We start from the raw sequence: 25000 nt of genomic DNA on the forward strand, positions 1-25000 counted from the left end.
CCATAAGCAAAGTTGAAGTTCAATCTTACAATTCCTAGCAAAAACACCTTATTTTCTCATCAAATCTTCTTCAAAAACCCATCTAAAACTTCTGAAAATTTATGTTTATAAACTCAAATCTCCCATAAAAATAATCTTCATTTTAAGAGCTTTCCATAGACACCAAACTTGAAGAAATCCACCAAGTATAGAGTAAGTTATGTTCATTTCTTTATTCCACTAGTTTTGTTAAAACTTGTTCATGTAAAACATTTTTTTTACATGAATCTTTCTATAAACTAAGATCATTATAAAATGAGTATTTTATCTCTAAACTAAGAAAATCATCACTTATAAATCTATAAAAATCGGCCACAATAGAAAGTAAGAAGATGTTTTTCCACAAACATATAAATTTTGTTACTTAAAGGATTCAAGTAAAATTATGGGACTTAATTAAGTATGTTGCTCAACATAATAAGTATACTCCAAATATGTTAAAATCATCACAAGTATTAGTTTGACAACTCTAACTAGGGAAGTTAAGTGCATGTTAGAAATCCAAAATTATTATTGATTTTTGGATGAATGCAATAGGTTTAGTTGAAGAGTTGGAGTTGAGACTTGAAGGGCAAGGACCCGAAGTTAGAACCACATCTAAGAACGCGTAGGAGCTTACGTGGGAGCTTACGCAATAATTATATAGGCTTGGAGTCGAGGTATGTCACATGGGGTGATTTTTAAAGGATTTAAGAACAAGTTGGGAAAGTTTGTGTATAAACTTCTTTTTTTAAAAAAAAAATAAATTCCCAAAGTGGAGTTTTTAAATCTTGAAAAATGATGTGAAAATGATAAATTTGAGTATGGAATAATTTATTACATGTATTATTATTGTGGGCATCATGCATGTTGATTTTATAAATTATTGTATGTTTAAAGGCATGTTTAACACTACTTTGTGAAAGTTATTGTGATGGAAATGATTATATGAATTTGAAAATATTTTAAATTCATTTTAAAAAAAATTTTCAGTAGCTATATGTTAAGAAAATTTCTTGGATACTTTTTGTTGAGATTATTCGTTAAATTGATATTTTAATGGATTTTAAGGTATTAAATACTCTTATTATAAAACATGGTATTAGATGAACTCTTCATCATCAAAAAAAATAATTAATAAAAACATATTATAATGTATCCAACAAGATTTGGCCAGAATATATTTAGTTTTGAATTTTTTTTATAATTTTTGAATAATCGTTAAATTGTTTAACGGTAAATTGTAAAATGGTAAAATATAAAATAATTACCAAAAAAAGACATATGGACTTGAAATTTTTATCATATACTTATATGGATAGTAGGTAAAATTGGTAAAATTTTGGGAAGGTTTCGTTGACATTTAAGGACCTTAATAATTTTTACTCGCTTATTAATAATCGGTAAGTTTGAAAACGGTAAAATATAAAATAAATACTAAATGACGTTTTTTGGACATGAACATTTTATGAGACACTTATATAAGCAGTAGATACATGTTCAAAAATTTATATGGATTTTCATGACCATATATGGACTTAAATAAATTTTATTCGGTTTATCGGTAAAATAACGATATTAATTATTAAAAATACCCCACATGATTTTTAATGGTTATTTAAAATTTTATACCCCTTAAAATAGCTTCTGGAATATCATATAATTTTTTATAATATTTTATTTGGACTCAAATAATTTTAAACATATTTTATCCTATTTATCGATAAAATGTCTATACAAAATAATAAAATATCATACATGAGTTTCATAAGTTCAAATGGCCTAATAAACATGTTATATGACTTCTGGAACTTTGGTATAAGTTTATATAATAAATTATTAATTATTTACTAATTTATCAAATTAATAGACAATGTTTATTTATTAAAAAGTGTAATATTGTTAATTAAATTTGGGTAAAGATAGACATATATAAAAAAATTTATAATTATATTAATCACCTACTGCCTCATAGTATAAATTAAGTTTAAATTAGATGGTTTATAAATTTTACGGATTTAAGAAACCATTTAAATAACGGTAAATACCCAAATTGTCGAAAGTAATTGTAAGATTGTTATAAATTCGCATAACCAATTATAATCTGATGGGACAACCTTAAATTCATTTTAAATAAGGTATTATAATGACTTGATTAATTTGGGACTTGTTGGAGAATTAATATGTACTTTGTAAATCAATTATCGATTTTATTACCGGCAAAACTATCTCGTATTTAAGAAAATAGTGTTTTATGAAATCTTCTGTTGTAATGATTTTATAGACTTATGAATCATATTCTAGTTGTTTTCAATGAATTTCAAAACCCTTTAAAGTTATATTTACTTTAAGAAGGATTGAAACGAAACATTTTAGTGGTTTCCTTAAAAAAAACATTGTATTGAACTTTAATTACTTTTTGTTACGATGCATTTCCATACATGCTAGTGATGCCCCAATATAATACAAAGGTTATGTTTAATGATATGATTATGCTAAGCATGTTTTACCCATGTGGGAAATATTATGATTTGATTTTGCTAAGTCGCAAATAAAGTATGTTTTGCTATGTGCAAATAAAAGATGTTTATCATATTGAAAAAGTTGATACTTTTGACTTTCAAATGCTATTAAAATTACAAGATATATATGATGTACAAAAAAATGTTTTAGCCTAAATGGCGGGTACATATGCCACAGCAAATGTTGTGTGCATGATTAAACGGCTCACCAATGCTGAGCGCGTATTGTTCACAATACCATTGTGTTACACTTGCCGGACATGTCGCGGACGGTAGACCGACTACCAAACGAGTCACAGGATGACTCACAGAGTACCCATGTAAACTTATGATATGAGTTTGAAATTGATTTGGATCCATTGAGATCTTATGATTTATGATGAAAAATGAGAATTTGAAATGACTATAGAGCCATTGAACTGGATTTGAATCATAATATGATTTATCAAATGAAAAAGCGTATTTCAAAATGAATTTACTCAAAAAAAAAAGGGTTTCAATAACTTGTTTGACGGACACCAGTGTGTTTATACTCAGCCTTTTTGCTGATACTATGCTTTGTATGTTTTTCCAATGGTTTTGTTTTTAGAGTAAAACCCTATGGCACCTCGACGGAGAATGGATATGCGAGCGGAAGATGAACCTGAGTTGGAGTATGACTCCCCTTTTGTTTAGATCTCGTTATTTTATTTGAGAGACTATTAGTTTAGATTTAGACTAATTTAAGGATGTAATTTGAACTTTGGACTTATTTCGATTTGGTTGTAATTTTCCTATATTTTGGACAGTTAAGACTTCCGTTATATTGCTTGGATATTGGTTTGACCTTTAAGTAACCCCTTAATTGTGTTGGCAAAAGTAAGCTTCCGCTTGATTAATACTAAATTCCAGTTAGTGTTTGCCTTCATAATTCAAGGCGGTTACAGGTCGAAAATGGTAAAAAAATAAATATATCAAATTAAAGATAATTTTACAACCTTTCATTTGATATATGTAAATAAACACTTTAAAAACATAAAACTCACATAAAATGCAAATAAGTACCAAATAAACAACATGAGGATTTAAAAATAGTCATACAAACCAAATCAAAGAAAACCAAATAAATAGGTAAATTTAAGTTTGATCATCACACATCATCCATATGATATTCATCATCATCCTTCGCTACAAAAGTAGTTTCCAACTCGGGCTCATCGAGAGAAAGATCCGCTACAAAAGTTCTTTTTTTTAAAAAAAAAAAAAACCTGTCTTTGACTCCTTGTCGTGTCCCTTGCCGTTCCCTTCCGCTGTCCGCGTGTCCGGAAAAATATTAAAATATTAGACACTTCATTTGGCGTGTCGGACACGGATTTTTGCGTGTTCGTCGTCGACACGCGACACGCAGGTTCAGTGGCGTGTCCGTGTATTCCAGATAGGGCTGGCAAAAGCTGACCCGACCTGCTAACCTGATCTGAAACTGACCCGAAATTAGCGGGTTTGGGTTTAGATTTTTGACCCAATTAATTAAATGGGTCAACCCGACCTAATCTGTTTATCAAATGGGTTAGGTTCAGGTTGAATATTTAAACCCGAAAAAAACCTATTTAACCCATTTATTAAATGGGTCAATCAGGTCAGGTCGACCCATATTTAACCCATTTATTAACTCATTGAAAATTTTAAATAAAGTCATAAAATCATAATTCAATAATATATCAGATATATTGATATACATCCTCCTCACTTCCTCTGTTTGTTGTTTTGTTGCGACATAAACCCTAAACATTTGTTCAGACCTACCGCCTCCTCCTCACTTCCTCTTCTCCTTCCTCTTCTCTCCTTTGTGCGATTCTGCGATCTACCGCCTACACCTTCAGACTTCTTCTTCCTCTTATCACCGGCAGCTTCTTCTCTTCTCCTTCATCTTCCCTGCGGCACCAAGGTAAGTATTATTAACATATAAAAGTCCGATTTTTCTGTTTTTTTTTTTTTTTAGATTTGGATTGTGTTCGATTTTTTTTGTGTTTGATTTTGATGTTCATTGCTGGAACTGCTATTTCCATTGTTGTGTTTTTAGATTTTGATGTTTGATTTTGTGTTTGATTTTGATGTTTAATTTTTTGTGTTTTTAGATTTTATTTTATTTGTTTTAATTTTATTTTTCTGTTTTGATTTTGATTTTACTCCATTTTTCTGTAATTTACTGGTATATCAAAAACCCTAAAAATCTAAAACCTAAAAATTGCGGCGCCTTCCTCAAATCCTCTCCACTCTCCAGTCTCCTGCTTGCTGCTTCTCTGTGCGACTTCGGAATGCGCCTTCTCCTTCCTCTTCTCTGTGGCGGCACCAAGGTAAGAATTATTGATTTATTTCTTTGTTTCCCATTTTTCTGATTTTTTTTTTGATCGATTTTTTCTGATTTGGATTGTGTTCGATTTTTCTGATTTTTCAGATTTTTCAGTTCAATCTTCATGATCTTCAATTCAAGCTTGTACTGTGTTCGATTTTCAACTCCATTAATGGATGAAAGTATGTTATACTGTGTTCCATTAATGGATGAAGCTTGTAATGTTTTACAGTGTTAGCCATAAATTAGTTTACTGTGTTCGATTTTCAACTCCATTAATGGATGAAAGTATGTTATACTGTGTTCCATTAATGGATGAAGCTTGTAATGTTTTACAGTGTTAGCCATAAATTAGTTTTTAATTTTTATATTGTAATTTTGTAATATTATAATTTTTGGGTCAAATGACCTGAAATATATGGGTTCAATGACCTGAAAAAAAAAGCAGGTTAAATGGGTCATTAGCAGGTTGACCCGACCTGCAACAGATCAGGTCGGGGTTTCAATTTTTGACCCATTTAATTAAATGGGTAATGTTCAGGTCAAGGGTCTACTGACCCATTTATATATGACCCGAACCTGAAAACGACCCGACCCGACCTGTTTGATTCCAGATACTACCATGTGGAATTTTTCTTAAAATTATAGTCAAACTGCTAATAAATTTATTTTTTTCAGTAAAATCTTGTAATAGTTTTTTTGAATGGATTATCACATATTTGCAATTGTAAGTTTTGTGCAAGTTTTTTTTTAAAATAAAATAGGAACCCAGCAATGCAAAATATTGTTGAGAGTGGGATTTGAACCCACGCCCTTTCGGACCAGAACCTTAATCTGGCGCCTTAGACCAACTCGGCCATCTCAACTTGGTGCTCTACTAAGCTTGAGCAAGTTATAATATTTCCAATTGTTTATTTGAAATATAGACTAAAATGTTGGAAGTACTACTTTCAAGTGAAATAGTGTAAAAAGAATATGTTTTTTTTATATATTGTGTTCGTGTTCTTAGATCATAGAGACATTGGATGTCTAGTCAATCATATTGGTAGAGGTTGAGTATTTCTATTTGGACATGACCCGTTTTGAGTATTCTTTAAGAACACAGGTGTTATAAGAATATCTCAAATTGACTTATAAATAAAATCCTAAGACCTGCGTTTCTCACTGACTTCGTATGTGAGGATTATTGTTCTTTGATGCAGTCTAACGCCATGTCATAAAAGGGGGCTATAAGGGTTGTACTCAGGATTTTATAAATCACATAGAATAGAGGAGGGACAAGATGGAATTGTCATAGCCTTTTGGAGTTATTAGTTTAAGGCCACTCGGAGAGTTGGAATTATAATGTATGGCCATGCTCAAATGGATTATGAAGATAATTATTTTTTATTCAATTCATCTCATGAGCTCGAGGAACACGATCAGACCAAATAAGGGAGGCAATTGTTCTTACCTTATGTTTGATTAAGACTGAAGTTGACAAAGGATTTGAGACTTGTTGGAGGAAGTGGGAGTTTATGGGAGGAGTCCTACAACTCTAGTAAACTTGTTTCTTGAACAAGTGGGAGATTATTACAAATGTTCAGTAATCAAGTGAGAAATTTATTATTCAATTCATCTCATGACTCCGAGGAACATGATCAGACCAAATAAGGATGACAATTATTCTCACGTTATGTTTGATTAAGACTTAAATTGACAAATGATTTGAGATTCATAACTTGTTGGAGCAAGTGGGAGTCAGTGGGAGGAGTCTTACAACTCTAGTAAACTTGTTTCTTGAACAAGTGGGAGATTGTTAGAAATGTTTAATAAATAAGTGAATATTTTGTAAGTCGTTTAACGTAACTAAGTAAGTATACAACGAGACGTTAATTTAGTTTACATTGAGTAACGTTTTTGGAGTAACGTTTATGTTTTACTAGAGACCAATAAACGTAATAGGATTGCTATTTGATAGTTGTCCAAGTTTAATGTTGCTAATCCTATTGGGTCACATTGTATTAATGTGTAAGACCAACTTTGTGTGTTTGGACCTACATTAATCAAGGTTACTGGATTAAATATTAGTCATAATCCTCTAATTAATATAATAGTTAAATTAAGTGGTATAAATTATGTAACCTCTAATTTATTATGGTGATTTTAAAAGGGTTTTAAAATCTTCTTGTAACCGCTAGAATGTTAACAAAGAAAGAGTTGAATGGAGTTCTACCATATTCATTATTGTGCTTTTATGAGATTTCAATTGGAAATGTAACATCTACTTAATGTGGTAGAAGTTATATTTTCTGATCATGTGCTTCACATTATAAAAAGCAAGATAACAACATATATTACGTAGGTTATATAGTGTTACTTAACAAACCTTGATAGTTTATACAAGATTATAATTCTCAAGTGAGATTAAATACAAGAGTGGTATACACACAAAATTAGTTTAAGAATTATTTTTAAACAACGTATTAGTATGCGGAGTTTTATAGTCATTGTTGGTGGACTACACTAGAGGAATTCATTTGCGTTTTTTGTCTCCTGGTTATATTTTGCTAGTGGATTCACGCTACAAAGGTATAATTTTTCATTTCGATATTTATTTGTTGACATGAGATGAAACAAATAAATATCGAACGAAATTATACCTTTGTAGCGTGAATCCACTAGCAAAATATAACCACGAGACAAGAACCGCAAATGAAGTTCTTCTGGTGTAGTCCACCCACAACGTCTTGCAAGACCTCATATACTTATATGATGTTTAAGAACAATTTTAAAACTAATTTTGTGTATATACAACCTTGTATTATTACTCACAGTTGCTCTCAATTTTTTTACAAAGAAAAAAAAAGTCACGGCACACTTTCTCTACATGAAGCTAGGAGCTATATATGTAGAAGACAAATAAATTCATTGTGAAGACTTTGCAAATTCCATAACATACTGTTACATCACCCAATAATGCTAATCACTCATTAGATTAATTGGGGGAGTTACAAATATAATTTATTTACTTAATATAACCTATCATATTAAATAGTGAGATTATAAATAATATCTAGTTCAATTAGATTAATCACTTAAACCTAGACTAATAGAGATCCAAATACACAAAATGATCTCACACGTTGATACAGTGTGACCCAATAAATTTAGAACATTAAGCTCGTTCCATTATCAAATAATAGTTCAGAGACGTTTGTTGGTCTCTAGTAAAACATAAACGTTACTCAATATAGACTAAATTAACGTCTTGTTGTATACTAATATAATTACGTTAAACGTCTTACAAAATATTCATTTGATTATTGAACATTTCTAACAGGGACTGCAAGCTTTATAATGAAAATTCTTGCAACTTAAAGCTCTTTATTTATCTAGAGTACCAATTGATCCTTGATTTCATTTAGTGACTAAGAACTACAAGACCAAGTACATGGTTTGAATAAAGATGAACGAATGGTGTAAATACAACAAATAAGAGTTGAATGACAATGGTAATGACTGTGCAGTTTAGAAATTAGGAGATTGTAGAGTTAGAAAAAAAACAGGTTTGGAATGTACTTCAAAATATGACACTAATAGTGGTCAATTTATACGAGAAAGGAATATAGGAAGCAACAATATATTAATGGGGAAATTATAAAAAAATATAGAGAAAAAGGTATAGTCAATAATATCACGTGACAACCATGATTGGTCAAGCCTCTACTTGAAGGTCAACAAACGTCAAGAGATATTATTTTGCAAAGGTTTGGGGTTATATAAGGGAATTTGTAAAAAAAAGTTATAATTTTTTTTTACAAAAAGTGGTATAAAATAGGTAGATTTTTATAATTTTATGGCCAAAAAAATAAAAACTAAAACGGAAATCGAATTACTATTCAATGACAAAATTAGTTTAGATTTAAACTTGAAAGTTTAAAGAAGTGGGACAAATTATTAGCCAAATCCTACTCATACAAAATCAAAATCAAACGTGAAGAGCATCTAGTGTGTCTCTCTATATCCATCAATACCCCTATAAACATCACACCAATTAACACCCCCATAGACCCATTCTTCATTAAAAACACTAAAGGTGGATTTGACATTTGGTATAAAATAGTGAAAATAATAATGAAAACTTAGCTTAATTGAAATTTTTTGTAGGATGATTGTTCTTGTTAAAGGTTTTTTTTAAACAAATACGACCATTCTATAAATACAGACTTTATAACTGAATCCAATTTGACCAATCTTTAAAATGAATATTAAATGATATAAAGATTAATATGAAAGCAAACCTAATTTTGAACGAACCAGAAGTGTTTTACTTTAATTATGTCACTAAATATTGCCCGTGCGATGCACGACTTTATCAAATTTTCTGACATATTTGTATAAATTAAGAAATTAAAATTTCAAGAAATAAATTGTACATTATAGTTATATTTCGTTTCATTCTGAACAGTTATATATATTACGTACATTATATCATATTTTGCATTGTTGGCAATATAATTATATTTATACTTATATTTTTTTATTTTGAATAAAAGAGCAAATAGTTTGTATCCTTAGTACAATACGAATTATGATTTTTTTTAATTAAAAATAACATAGCAATTTTTTCTAACAAAAATAACTATTACATTAATTTATAGAAGTATTACATATTATTACTATTAATAACATACTTTAAAATCAAATATAAATACATAGAATTATGTAAAATTATTTTATTAGTTTAAACAACAAAGATAATTTTTCTCATAAAAAATAAAAGTAAAAAGTAAAATTGAAATATCCAATACACTAAATAATAACCAATACATCAAATATATAAATACATAGAGATATTAGTTTGAACCAAGAGTATAAATAACAAAAACAAAAAAAAAATCTAATAAAACTATATTATATACAGTTTTCTAATATTCATTTAATAAATAAAATTAATATCCAATACACTAAATAATATTCATTTAATAAATTAAATTGAAAACATTTTATAAATAATTAAAATAAATAAAATATAATATTTAGTTTTCTAATACATTAGCAATTTGACCTAAAAATTGAAAAAAAAACAATTAATAAGAATAATAATATACTCAAAATAAGAAAGTAATAAGTTAAATATAATCATAATAACAATAACATCATCATTAAATTTTAGAGAGAAAATTTTTAATGAAAAAGCAACACGTAAACAATTATAAAAGATGATAAGGTCATTCGTATTTTGTTTTAGTAATAGTTAAAAATTTTTCTCTGAAAAATTAATTTAGAGGTATGATGATGACAAATAATAAAAAAAATACTTTTTCGTAACTAGGAAAATAATATAATATATTTCATAAAAATTAACCTTATAGTTTATTTTCATTTTCATTAACATGAATACCAAAAATCAAACGGATCATAAATTTATCGTGAATCCCCGTCATTAGTTAAATCATTAATTTTTGTTTTACTAATTTGAAATCCTACACCAAACGCGCGTGAAGGATTACCCGGTCGCTATTCACGTTCATTCTCCGTCCCTACCCCATCGCAGCTGTCTTTTAATCATATTTTCAAACACTTTCCACGAACTCACTTTTCAGCGCGTGTAATTTCACGCTCCTCTTTCAATTTGAATTTAGCTCTACTTTTCTTCAATCAACAAACAAACAAGCCCTTATTTCTTTCTTCCATTTTCTCTCTCCTCTCATTTATGGCTTTTTCCCCTTTTTGTCAATTTCTTTCATTTTCTGAAAGATATTCCTCAATTTTCAAATGATGATTCAAACTTCATTAACAATCACAGTCCACCTTTTTAGGTTTTGATTTTTTTTTTATTTTATAATATCAGTGTTTATTTGTTGATTGTTTGAAGCTTTTAAGTTGAATTAAAGATTTTTGAAGCTCGAAACCCTAATTTGATTTAAAGGGAAAAGGATGAATGTTGTTGGAAGACAAATGCAAAGGTCTTCACGTGATAATAGTAGTAATAATAGTTTCATTGAAGTTCCTTCTAAGTGGCTGCAATCAGCTAATCAACCTCAGGTTTATTTTCTTTTCCAAGATTTTTAGTTGTATTTATTTAAATATGGAGAAAAGGATGAATATTGCTGTAAGTTTCTTGTTGTAATAATTTGTTTTAAAATAGTATGCTTTGATGGGTTTGGAGAGATTAATTGTGCGGTTAATATTGTTGTTTGTTTGAATTATTGTATGTAGGATTATGGGTTTTATGGAGGTGAAGGAGGATCAAAATGGAATAGGAATTTACAGAGGAGTTTGAATTCAGGGAATGATTTTCCATTGGATCCACCTTCACCGTTGAATTCGTCTCGAGCTTTGAGGAAAACTGGTGACGATGGCATTGTGCAGAATGAATATAGCCCTGGATTGCTTGATCTTCATTCATTTGACACTGATCTTATTTCTGAGGTATAAATTGCATCTTCCATTTTTTGTGTTTTTTCTTGCTATAACTCCAGGGTACAGTGTGTATATTAAGAAAAATGTTTTAATGGGAATTAGCCTAGGCCGTGAACACAATTTGGAGTTTGCCGAAATTGTACAATGATTGAGCTTTGAGATGAAGGACTAACGACGAGGAAGAGTCGAACACATTATGGTATGCTCCCAATCCCGCAACCAGCAATAATAAGCCAGAAAAATTGAGTAATAAAACACAAACAATAAAAAACACAACTTTTTATGTAGAAACCTGAGAACCAGGGATATGAGTTGATGGCTTTATAAGCTCTCCTTAGCATCTCTCTCTTTTGATCAATGAATTGGTAAATAATCTCATCCTTAATATCCTTTAGGAAGTATATTTATTATAGAGGAAGAAATAAGATAAACAAAGGAATCGAAAACAAACTAAGAATGTCTCACTCATCCAAAACTACGACCTGCGGTTAGAGGCGAAGCAACATGATAAAAATCTGTTCAAGTCACGACTTGCGGTTGGGGGCCATAACTTGCTGCTGCTGCAATCTTCATGCTTACAACTTTTTTTTTTTTTTTTAATTTGTTTTTTTGCCTTCCTCTTCACTTAACACTCCAAGCCTTTGTTTCTTCATCTGTAATGCATCAAAGATCAATGTATAACCATGATCTCCACACACAAGATCCAAGATCCAACACGCTGTTCTAGGATGTTTGAAAAAGTAAAGTTTGGTCAAATGCGTTGGAGGTGGGATTTTGTACCATTTTGAATATCTTAAATTATGTTAATTGTCCTTTATGCTTCTTTGGAAGGTTTCCACTTGCCCCAAGTGATGGATTGCAGATTTCTTATTCAGATCAAAGTAAAGTCATGAATTCAATATAAATTTCATAGAATTTAAGTATCATGTTAACACATGGTAACTAGGAAACTAAATCCTGCTTGGTGACTTGTTGATCACAAGAGCTATTTACTAGTAATCTATCGGTGAAATACCTTCCAGGTTGCCATTATGATACATAAATTCAGTGAAACTTGTATAGGCTATAGAGAAGTTTGTCCTACTTATATTTTGTATAAAACTTAGTGTTGTGCTCTCAATTATAGTCTAATTGCCCAACTTGTTAGTAAATTTATTGCTGATTGTGCTAGGCTTTACTGATATGAACTTTATGCAACTCTTCCTTTTTTCCATTTCCAGATCCCTACTCATAACCTGTATGATGGATCCTCACTTAACCCTGCCCATGGTAAGAGCCTTGAAGAATCAGATGTATATCTTGCTGCCAATAAAAACAGGGCAAATTCTGTTGCGAAAATCAAAGTGGTGGTATGTATCTCTTTTATCCTAAACTAGTTTGTAGGGCGTGGATATTTGAAACATTGTCAAAATATCTTGTAATGGCTTTAAAAAAACCTTGAAGTTCTTATGGTGGGATTTTGATTGTTTAGAGATACTATTTTCTCTGTAATAAGTTCATAGGCTTGCATTTGGGAATTTGATCAAATCAAATGGGTTTTGTTGGATTTTTATTTTCTTTGTTGATCCATGAGATTGGAAGAAGTGTAGAGAAAAAGTCGGGAAAAAAATGGGAGCAAATTGAAACTCGATAGTGAATAAAAAGATGAGATTGGAACAGGAGTAGAGAAACAGTCTGGGAAAAGATGGGAGCAAGTGGGAGCAAACGAATCGGACCAAACAAATTGTGAAAGAACTATTCATTTTTCTCTCAAAATGAATAGTTTTCATTCCTTTCCTGTAATTTATATTGAAAATATTTTATTTTTTTATAATGTGTAATAGTGTAAAACTATGTAGATTTATTGGTTCTTCTTTTTAAAGTTGATTATTGTGAACCTTGTGCCGTCATCATAATAAAGTTTTAAGTTTTAACCGCTAATCTTTTATCAACGAAACATTTTAAAAAAACATCCATTTAAGATACATGTTCTGACCAGTAGAATGGTACTCTCTAGTTCTATTTGAAGAGCATTTCATGTTTTAGTGTCTATTGTTAATCATTATGTATTTAATGTAGGTACGAAAAAGACCTCTGAACAAAAAGGAGATGGCAAAGAAAGAGGATGACATTATAACCATAGAGCCAAATTCCAATGCTCTAACTGTCCATGAGACAAAACTTAAGGTCAGTTATTAGATCATCCCAGTCATTTTGTGGAGTAACCATAGAGCCAAATCAAGGAAGTAGTTATTGTAGGTGTGAGTATACCATAGCAAAGATCATTTTGGAGCATCCTTGTCATTTTTGTTGATATTGGATGAACATACTTGGTGCCTGTTTTTGATTTCATAACATCCTTGGGCCTTGTATGATCTTGTCTGATTTTTTGTTCACTAAGCAATTTTTCTTGTCATCTTTCTTTGTCTCTTTGAAAATGTGGGAATTGATACCATCTATGTTCTTAATTAAAATCACAAAATCCCTTTTGAAGACATTTGGTATTTCCTATGTTAATTTTCTTCATTTAACACTCTTAATAACAATGTGATGACAATTAGAAAGATTACAATCAGACATAATACTTTATAATGGGGGTTTAGGTATCCTCTTGTATTATTTTGCATTATATTAGTGGCTTAATGCAATTATGTTTAAATTATCAAATATGCTATAAAATTGTTTAATAAGCATTAGAACAAAACGTGCGCCTCACCTATCGAAAGCTCGCTCTTTTACCTTGCGCTTTGCACTTAGGCTCCAACACTGTTTTCTAAAACTAAGGATGATGTTGACAACATTGAGGTGATCATGTATTGGTAGCTGATGTTTCTATTTAGGTGGGTTTTTATGATGCATCCAATGCAGAAGAAAGGGATCATGACCTATAAGAGGCGTAGCAAAAGAGGTGCACAAGCCATGGGGAATTCGGTTGAAGAACCTATGGATTCTATTACAGGAAGCTGATGCAAAAAATGTCCACCTGGAAAAGAGAATCAAATTAGTTATTAGCCCTTCCAGTGGGGTCCAACTTATACATTGTATTTTGCCTCATATTGAGTAATACTCTATAAAGTCATAACTAATGATTGTTAGGCAAAAATTATCAATATAAGTAATTGAGGTAAAGGCATTGTAATGGCATCTCAGATATGAATTACTTCTCTGGAGTAGCTAAGCTCAAATTAGCACATCTTCTCTTTTAATTGTCTTTCTGCTTTACTATTCCCTTAGCTTACTTTTTCCTTTAATTTTTTTTTTCTCCCTTTTTCCCTTTTCCCCCGTAACTTCAATTTCTACCTATTGAAAATTCCTGGTCCATATCAATTGGTATTAGAGAAAAAACAAATCCATGGGTAACCCAACTAATCAATAAAGAATGGAAGCCCTTGAGCAAGATCTTGAGATGTTGAAGGACTTACCTACTCAGGTGCAATCTGAACTGTGTGCATTAGAGGAGAGAATGGAAGAGAGCTTATTGAAGAGCTAGGAGAACCTCAAAGATTCCTTAGCCTCAATGATACTGGAAGGGCAAATCCGGATGCAAGAGGCTTTGAAAAAAATGCAACCACTAGATCATCAACCACCATCATATATCCAGACCCAAAATACCCCTAACTTCCCAACACTTATTACGGAGGAAAGTAACCACCCAATTCGCACTTCCCAAAATTCCGGCCACCCCTCCACCCAAACAACCTTACCCATCCCGAATCCGAATCACCCACCACTATCACCCATTCCAGTTCCTATTTCGCACCCCACCTTAGGCTACGCACATTCCCGTCACATATCAACCATATCCTATTCTATCTCCCATCCAACCCAATCCCATGCCATATCACACCCTTCCCCATGATTATATCCACACAGACCTATTTGGATCACCACGTTCGAATTATGGGCGTCCCGAACTGAACCCAAGAGAATATTGGAAGCTAAAAAGGCTAGACATACCCATGTTTTACGAAGAGAACCCCGACGGATGGTTACTCAAGGCTAAAAAGTTTTTTAAATTTATCAGTTGACGGATGAGGAGCGAATTGAAGTAGCCGTGATGAGCATGGATGGCGCAGCTCTGTTGTGGTATCAATGGAATTGTCAATCGGGCACGATTCGAACTTGGGCTAAGTTGAAAAACCTCATCCTCCATTATGCCCAGCCACGAAACAAAGGGACCCTCTGTGAACAGTGGCTGGCCGTCAAGCAAGAAGGGACGGTGGCTGAATACACACAGGAGTTTGTGGAGAAGATTACGGTGTTGGAGAAGGTGCCTGAATTTATTATGCTTGGGTCTTATGTGAATGGATTAAAGGAGCACATCAAGACTGAATTAAGATTTTTTGATGCCACCACTTTATAAAAGGCAATGTAGTGGGCAGCATATATAGACCAAACATACTCAAGTTCTTTCTTTTCACAATTCCTTAAAACCGGCCCCCTACCTACCCGTGTCCCCCACATTAATTTGACACCTCACTCACCCACCTCTTCTTTTACCACTCACTATAAACCACCATTTAGACCCATTTATAAACATCCTATTTATCCTGATAATCTCTCCACACCCTTACATTCCTACAAACGAAAACAAAACACCCTCAAATTAACAGAAAAAGAGATGCGAGAAAAACGAGCAAAGGGCTTGTGCTTTCGTTGTGATGGTAAATGGTCCTACAATCACGTTTGTAAAAATAGAGAGTATAGTTTGTTGGTCTCGTTTGATGATGACTGTGAAGAGATCGAGGAAGCGATGGACGAAGCCATTGAAAATGAAGGAGAGGAAATTCCATTAGCAAACATTTCATTGAGTTTAGTGGTGGGTCTTACGGGGACGAAAACCATGAAACTATTAGGTGAAGTTCAAGGAGCAGAGGTGGTTATTTTAATTGATTCCGGAGCTACTAATAATTTAATTTCAACTTCACTTGTGCGAAAATTGGGTTTGGTATGTGATCTAGGTGCTTGGTTTGCTGTCGTTTTAGGCACTGGGAAGGAAGTGCAAGGTCAAGGAGAATGTAAGAACGTGCAATTATCATTCCAAGGCATCTCCGTAATGCTCGATTTCTTGGTTCTTGAGTTGGGGCATTCGGATGTGGTATTAGGAGTGCAATGGCTGGAGACTCTTGGACTGGTTACGATAGATTGGAAGTTACAGACCATGAGGTTTAGCCTCAACGAAGTGGAACATATCATTAGGGGCGACTCTTCATCACGCAGAGATTGCATATCATTTAAAGCCATGCTTCGCATAATCAAACATGAAGGCCCTGAAGTGCTAGTCGAATTTGCAAGCTTTCAAGCGGAGCGCACAACCAACCCTACAATAATCCCTCCTTGCTTACAAGACATCATTCAAAAGTATGACCCCATATTCCAACCTATTACCAACCTTCCCCCTCACCGATTTAGAGACCATACGATCACCCTTAAAGATGGTACTAATCCCATTAGTGTCCGACCCTACCGCTACCCACATTTCCAGGAAACCGAGATAGAAACCATGGTTGCTAACATGCTCAAGGTAAGACGTATCCAATCCTCAACTAGCCCGTTTTGTAGCCTAGTTATCCTTATAAAGTGGAAGGACAGTTCTTGGAGGTTCTGTGTTGATTATCGAGCACTCAACAAGGCTACTATCCCAGATAAGTATCCTATTCCTATTATTGATGAACTTTTAGATGAACTGTATGGTGGAGTTGTTTTTACCAAACTGGACTTAAAATCTGGTTATCACCAGAATAGAATGAGGCAGGAAGACATTTGCAAAACGACCTTTCGCATTCACGAGGGGCACTACAAATTTTTAGTTATGCCATTCAGTTTAACTAACATACCGCCACCTTTCAAGCATTCATGAATGACATTTTTCGGCCCTATTTGCGGAAGTTCGTATTAGTCTTCTTTGACGACGTACCTGTGTATAGTCGTTCTATGGAGGAGCATAGGCAGCGAAATCGATATACGAGGATTTCATGGCAATTGTTTTTACAATAATGATATGGAAGCACTACTTGCTGGGGCGAAAATTCATTGTCAAAACCGATCAGCGAAGCCTTAAATTCATATAGGAGTAGCGGGAAATCGACACCGATTACCAAAAGTGGGTGTTAAAGTTGATGGTCTATGATTTTGATATCTTATATAACCTTGGAGCATCCAACAAAGTGGCTGATGCGCTGTCTCGAATTCCTGATGAGTAAGCCGAATTGAGTTCCTTACTCAGCCCACACAGTATTCAATGGGATATTCTACAGCAAGAAGTAGACCGTGACACTAATTTAGTGAAGATTCGCCAAGCAATTGAACATCAAAATGCAACACAAAGGGGGTTCACTATGCGGGGTGCCAAGCTATTCTACAAAGGGCGCCATGTGTTGTCACACTCATCTCCATTCATGTGTTACTACAAGAATACCATGATCTGCCGATGGGAGGGCATGCCGGGGAATTCAAAACGTACCAAAGGTTGGCTGCCTAATGGTTTTGGTTTGGCATAAGGAAACAAGTAAAGAAATATGTGTGGGAATGCACCGTATGCCAACAGCATAAGGCCTCAAGCTGTTCGCCTGTTGGGTTGTTACAGCCCTTACCCATCCCAGCCCATGTGTGGTGCGATATTTCAATGGATTTCGTAGAAGGCTACCTACTTCCAACGGCATGAATGCAGGGCTAGTTGTGGTGGATCGGTTAACCAAGTATGCTCATTTCTTGCTCCTTCGCCACCCCTACACGGCATTCTCTGTGCTGCCATTTTTATGAAGGAAATAGTGAGGCTACATGGATTTCCTACTACCATGGTGTCCGATCGGGATCGTATATTTTTGAGTAAATTTTGGCGGGAGTTGTTCAAGCTACGACACACAAAGCTCATCCGTAGCACCTCCTTCCATCCACAAACCGACGGCCAAACAGAGATCATTAACAAGGCACTTGAAACATATTTGAGATGTTATATCAATGGGCAACCCCATAAGTGGACCACTTGGATACTATGGGCCGAATATTGTTATAATACTTCGCCTCATCGTCCACTCTGATGTCCCCTTTTCAAGCCTTGTACGGCTACCCACCCCCACACTTGGTGCGTTTTAATGAGGAGACCGTGGTCGATAGTTTGGATCAACTACTCCGCGAAAGGGATGCAATTTTAGATGAGATGCAGTTTAATTTAGCAATTGATAAAGTATTGTGCTGATAAGAAGAGGAAAGATGTTTCATATGAAGTTGGAGACATGGTCTATCTTAAATTACAACCATACAAACAAAGGTCTTTGGCTACACAAATCGATGAAAAATTAGCACCTCGTTTCTACGGTCCATATAAGATATTACAAAAGATCGGGAAAGTGGCGTATACATTGGAGCTACCTGATTCTACTCTAATACATCCTACATTTCATGTCAGCTCAAAGCAGTAGTAGGATCAGCAGCTGCTTCCCTATTCCTCCTCGTCTAACTCTTGACTTAGAATTTGTATCATAACCCGAAGATATCCTGGATATAAGTTACCGTTCCTCGTTCCCGGATCAAGCTGAAATTCTGGTGTATGGAAGGATTTGCCTACAACAGATGCCACTTGGGAGGATCTTCAACGTATGCTGTTGGTCTTTCCTTCTAATCACCTTGAGGACAAGGTGAATCTGCTGGCCCAGGGTAATGTGATGCATCCAATGCAGAAGAAAGGGATCCTGTCCTACAAGAGGCGTAGCAAAAGAGGTACACAGGCCATGGGGAATTCAGTTGAAGAAGCTATGGATTCCATTACAGGAAGCTGATGCAAAAAATGTCCACCTGGAAAAGAGAATCAAATTAGTTATTAGCCCTTCTAGTGGGGTCCAGCTTATACTTTGTATTTTGCCTCATATTGAGTAATACTCTAGAAAGTCCTAGCTAATGATTGTTAGGCTAAAATTATCTCTATAAATAATTGAGGTAAAGACATTGTAATGGCATCTCAGATATGAATTACTTCTCTGGAGTAGCTAAGCTCAAATTAGCACATCTTCTCTTTTAATTGTCTTTCTTCTTTACTATTCCCTTAGCTTACTTTTTCCTTTTTTTACCTTTTTCCCTTTTTCCTAGTAACTTCAATATCTACCTATTGAAAATTCCTGGTCCATATCAGTTTTCTGGATGTACCCTGATCATTCTCAAGAAGAGGTGCAAGTGCCGTTGTTAATGCACATAGTTTATCATTTAGGTCTTATGCTTGATAGTGGTCTATAAAAACATCAAATTTATAATTGATATATAGCACAAATCAATCTACTCAATTTTCTGTATGAGTTCCCAAGCTTTCTACAATGCCTTCTACAAATGCCCAAAACAACCAAGATGCTTCAGTGATATACCTTCATATGCCATAAAAGCCTAAGATTTAGGCAAGCCTCTATTGTCTCAATCTCAAATATAAAAGCTATATAGATTAGCTCTTTTTTGCTTTAACAAATGTGCTCTTCTGCTGGAAGTTATGTTTTAGCTTTGTATCTTTTCACTTCTCTTCTTGATCATAATCTTCTCATAAAATGTTGAACTTGGAAGTTTTCTACCCATTTGTTAAAAAATAATTTCTATTATAGTTCTGTCCAGAATTCTAATCAGATAGATAACTTTAGTAGATATGAGGGAAACTACTTATTTCCCTCAAGAAACCATATAATTTTCTCATAGTCTCTCACTATTTTGAAGTACTCCATCTACACTTGGACATCAGTTTCTGTCTTCCAAATGGAACGATTGTTTGCAAATCTTTGAAGCAGTTACTTGTGATTTTGATTTGAGTAAATGAGCCATCCTATTTCAAGTGTGCCAATGGGAAAGGATATGAGAGGTGGCACAAACAGCAGCAACTGCAGTGTTTCCTTTTTGATGAAATCTTATACACTCTACATAAAGTAAATCTGAATTGCTAGATAAATCCATAAGCCAATGTCAGTGGCAGTGGTATTCTAATATCCATTTTTATTATCACTTTTGTGTGGATATTTGAAGTTATCAACTTGTTAAATTAATGATAACTTATGTTCTACATATGTTGGCATCTATTCATGGTGAGCCAAGTTGGTCAAACATGTTTCCTTTAAATGCTTTCACAGTTTTTAGCAAATTAGCCTGATACACCTTGCATCATTTGTTTTGATATTACCTTCTTTGTGCTTGCAATAGCTCATCTTATTACGGAATTTAATCATCTAATTGTTGATTTTTGCTAGGTCGATCTTACAGAATATGTGGAAAAACATGAATTTGTCTTTGATGCTGTCCTTCCTGAACATGTCTCGAATGACGAGGTAAGTAACTAAGTATTCTTTCTTTTTCAATAAAATTTTTTCTTATTCTTGATTCAGTTTGTTGTACTCTAAATCCTTGTAGGTGTATGCTGAGACAGTCGAGCCTGTTGTCCCATTGATTTTCCAAAAGACAAAAGCAACATGTTTTGCATATGGTCAAACAGGCAAGTTGATTATGTTTGATGTATGGAAATTCTTTTGGTTGTTATTGGCTTAGTAAAAATATGTTGCACTGTGCTAGCTTAACTAGTGCCAACCTGAGTTGTGGTTATCAATTAACATCCCCTAGTTATTAGTTATGGGTGTTTATGACACTCTACGAGTAATGAAAGCTTTTAATTCCTGTGCACTGAAAACTTTTGTGTCATGCATTATTCTGAAGGAGATAAGTTAAACTTTAAAGTTTTGTTTGAAGTTTTAGATGTGTTTCCGATTTTCTGTGCTTGTTTGATCCTTGGTTTCTTTTTCTATATGTATTGGAGATATTCCATTTGATGATTAATTTTCCAACATCTGATATTTATCAGACATAATTAGCAATTTACATTGGTATGATTTCTACCAATTCCTGATGTTGATGACTCATGTTCTGCATACCCAAATCAATGCCTTGCAGCCACTTTTTGATAGTTGACATATTTTGCTACGTCAAAGAAAATTTTCCTATGGAGCTTTAGTAATTCATAAACAGCTGAACAGCTTTGTATTAAGCATGTGTTCTTGGTCTTCCATGTGGTAGTTTTTTTAATCAGGAGCACTGTTAATTTTGAGTTTAATCGAGGATGATTTAGTGTATCTTGGTTCTTAGTAATTTTTGTTGAAATTTGTGATCATCTTGGAATTTTTTATATTTATGTAGTAATTTAAGTCAATTCTGGGTTGGAGTTATAGTTCTTTGCTTTTAGATTTTAATAGACTATAGTGATTTGATTCAATAAATCATGTGCACTTCTTATATGTTTGAAGTTATAGATGATGTTTGTGTAATGCATGAATATTTCCCGAAGTGGTGAATGACTGAATGAGCTGTGTTTAGGGGATTGTTCGGGGGTGGGCATGGGTCTCTGTAAACTGTAGTGCACTGGCACTAACTAAAGCCATGTAAAGGATGAGCAAGAGTGTATAAGTAGGACATTGATTGTAAGGATTTTGTACTACGTAAATGGTCAAGAACCCAGAAATGAGCTTTTCAAGTGAGCTCTACACTCCTATAGTGTGTAAAAACACTTTTCTCACAACTACACCCTCTTCATTTCCTCCTCCATACTATATACAAAATATAAGGATATATATTTTTCTTTGTTAAAATAGTTTTCTAACACTCACCAAAACAAACTAATAACAATACAGCATATATTATTCCTTGTGATTTTCTACGGTATTCCAAAAGTTCTTCAAAAATTTTTTAGTGCCCTTGTATAATTCTCCACGCATGACAAGGATAAGGTTGCTGGTTGCATTTATACTACCTCCCAAACCCTGGCCAAATGGAAGCCTTTTATGGCATTGAGTAATGGATTTTGTGTGATATTAGCTATTATTTCACCTTATCAAATCATCAAGTCCTATATATGCCACTACTTGCTTTTTTCGGCATAAACTTTGTTGTCTGAAACTGTGTTTGTCAATGCTATAAATGGCTAAAAGACGTGGGATATAAATTATCTGCTTCTTTCTTATATCAAGACTTTGTTAATATCTGCAGATCTGCTCAAATTGTTTATGAGCATCTCCTTAAACAAACTAAAATCAGAAATACTCAAGTTAGCAAAATGTCTAAATTACCTGTGGCCATCCCTTATCTTTTTCTTAACACATCTATTATATGGAGCTCTAATGATGGAGAAGCTAATGTGATGGTTGGAGGTCAAACACTGGGGCTGAAATTAATGGTTAATATATTTGAAGACCTTTAACCCATTTTGTTGTCTGTGTCATCCTGTTGAAAGCATGCTGTTATTTCATTGTACCTGGATGTTTCATAAAAATTTCTTAAATCTCACGTTATTCAATTCTTTTGTAGGAAGCGGAAAGACTTACACAATGCAGCCTTTACCCCTGAGAGCATCCCAAGATATCTTGAGATTAATACACAGAACTTACAGAAACCAAGGGTTTCAATTGTTTGTCAGTTTCTTTGAGATATATGGAGGGAAACTTTTTGATCTTCTTAGTGACCGCAAGTAAGTTATACGCATTGCCCTTAGGTCTTGGACATTATCTACAAGAAGCTTAAATCTTCTCAAACTTTCTTGTTGCAGGAGCTTATGCATGAGGGAGGATGGCAAAAAGCAGGTCTGCATTGTTGGTTTGCAAGAATACAAAGTGTATGATGCTGAAACTATCAGGGATCTGATTGAGAAAGGGAATGCTACAAGAAGCACTGGTACGACTGGTGCAAATGAAGAGTCATCAAGATCACATGCTATTCTTCAGCTGGCCATTAAGAGATCAGCTGATGGTAGTGAATCAAAGCCTCCTAGAGTTGTTGGCAAGCTCTCTTTCATAGATCTTGCGGGTAGTGAACGCGGTGCAGATACTACAGATAATGATAAACAGACTAGGTGAATCTACTGAATATGTTGCTTTTGTGATTTGAATTTATTGTTTTGGTCCTTTTGGTTCTAGATTTATTTGCTTCTCAGGAGCTTAACCTATTGGTTTATTTCATTCTTTTATAATTAAGTTGGAAGTCCAATTGGTAGACAGGCACTTACGCTAATACTATTAATTGTAGAATGGAAGGTGCTGAAATTAACAAGAGTCTCCTTGCGTTAAAAGAATGTATACGAGCTCTTGACAATGATCAGAATCATATTCCTTTTAGAGGAAGTAAGCTTACAGAAGTTCTTCGGGATTCTTTCGTCGGAAACTCACGGACAATTATGATATCTTGCGTATCTCCAAACGCAGGGTCCTGTGAACACACTCTAAACACACTCAGATATGCGGACAGGTAGTTTTGCTTTCCAAGACTGTTGATGTTTTGCTACTTAAAATGCCTTGACCTGTGCTTGAATTGTTTAATCTTTTCAGAGTCAAAAGTCTGTCTAAGGGAAACACCTCAAAAAGGGATATTACGTCGTCAACTACATCTAAAGACTCAAATTCACAACCCTTCAGTTCTGGGCCAGGACAACAATTAAACGTTGAAGAGATCACAACTGACAGTTTAAACGGGAGCAGTAGGTTTGGGTGGTCCAGAGAACTTGAAAGAGAAGCCTCAGCATCCCCCAAGATAGAGCGTGTTCCCAGTGGAAGAGCAGACAGTGCAGCTGTTTCTGGATATACAGATTATTACAGAGGACAAAATGGAGGTCTTATTGACATGACTGTTGATGATGATGATACCTCTGCAGATGTTTATGAACAAGAGAAGCGTTATCGGATCAAGAATAAGAAGCCAGAGACCTTTCATGTGCTAGCTGCAGAGAATAGGACGAGGAAAGAGCACACCGACTTTTATTTGAATAATATGAATTCAGATGATGATCTTAATACGTTACTGAAGGTGAGAAAGCTTTTTTATTATTATAGAAGGGTGGTGCATGGTTTAATGCATATAATCCTAAGTTACGTTACTTGTTGGTAGGAAGAAGAAGACTTAGTTGCTGCCCACAGAGGATTAATTGAAGAAACAATGGAACTTGTGAGAGAGGTATGCTTATTATATGTTATCAGATTAATGTATTCATAGGCCACAATAGAATTTGGTGTTGAAGTTTGTTGAATTTTATCATTACTTAGAAATGTTTCAATCCACAAAACAACAAAATCTTGCTGATTCATTCAAATAGATATTTTTTTAAAGAAAATCGTATTACTATGCAGTATTTCTATGTACTCATTAACTCATATATTCAGAAAAAGCTTACAAATACATAAGCAAAACAAATGAGATTTCGTAGTTTTTTTTTTTTTTTTTTTTTTTTTTTTTTTTTTTTTTTTTTGACATATACCTCACTTGAATTTCATTGTATGAATCTATAAGTTTTAACAAGACATGCTTAAACTGAGGATGATGCAGTAGAGAGAAAAATGACCAAGTATTGATGTTAAATGGGAAAATTAGTCATAAAAGGGGCTAAGATGATGACGAGGGGGATTGAGGCACCAGGGAACTATTGCTCTCAAGAGCGTAATAGCTATCTTCCATCCTTTAAAGTAACTACCCTCAAGTTAGGATAATAGTATTGATTCCTCATTTCCCACTAGTTGCTACATATTTACCATCCTGTTCCCTTTATAACAATACATATACCTATATGGTATTTACAATCACGGTTTGTCATCTACATTTTATGTAGTTCAGCATTTTTCCCCTTGATACATTATCTCAACGCGTCCTAAGGGTACTTTTGGTGAAGTTATGGCATTTCTTTAACACTTTAGATGTTAGTGGGGTTTAAAAAAGTCCAAATTTGTTCATTACTGACCTGGGAAGTTTCGAA

At 33.7% G+C, this 25000-nt stretch overlaps 1 protein-coding gene and 1 non-coding gene across 2 annotated transcripts in view; one reads left to right on the plus strand and one right to left on the minus strand.

The window, feature by feature from the left end:
* Nucleotides 1-5654: 5654 nt before the first annotated feature.
* On the minus strand, nucleotides 5655-5735 carry TRNAL-AAG (transfer RNA leucine (anticodon AAG)). Its single transcript has one exon. It is a non-coding gene; the product is annotated as a tRNA-Leu (tRNA).
* A 4746-nt stretch (nucleotides 5736-10481) lies between these two features.
* The window catches only part of LOC130814606 (kinesin-like protein KIN-13B), a 15274-nt gene continuing 755 nt past the window's right edge, over nucleotides 10482-25000 (plus strand). Inside the window, exons 1-11 of the mRNA XM_057680729.1 lie at nucleotides 10482-10899; nucleotides 11074-11286; nucleotides 12498-12626; nucleotides 13336-13443; nucleotides 20472-20549; nucleotides 20632-20717; nucleotides 22577-22732; nucleotides 22811-23113; nucleotides 23287-23505; nucleotides 23586-24060; nucleotides 24142-24207. Of these exons, the coding sequence (XP_057536712.1) occupies nucleotides 10792-10899; nucleotides 11074-11286; nucleotides 12498-12626; nucleotides 13336-13443; nucleotides 20472-20549; nucleotides 20632-20717; nucleotides 22577-22732; nucleotides 22811-23113; nucleotides 23287-23505; nucleotides 23586-24060; nucleotides 24142-24207 (1941 nt within the window). The 5' untranslated portion in view covers nucleotides 10482-10791. The remainder of the gene's footprint in view (nucleotides 10900-11073; nucleotides 11287-12497; nucleotides 12627-13335; nucleotides 13444-20471; nucleotides 20550-20631; nucleotides 20718-22576; nucleotides 22733-22810; nucleotides 23114-23286; nucleotides 23506-23585; nucleotides 24061-24141; nucleotides 24208-25000) is intronic.

Source organism: Amaranthus tricolor, chromosome 6 (genome assembly GCF_026212465.1).
Source record: "Amaranthus tricolor cultivar Red isolate AtriRed21 chromosome 6, ASM2621246v1, whole genome shotgun sequence".
Taxonomy (NCBI): domain Eukaryota; kingdom Viridiplantae; phylum Streptophyta; class Magnoliopsida; order Caryophyllales; family Amaranthaceae; genus Amaranthus; species Amaranthus tricolor.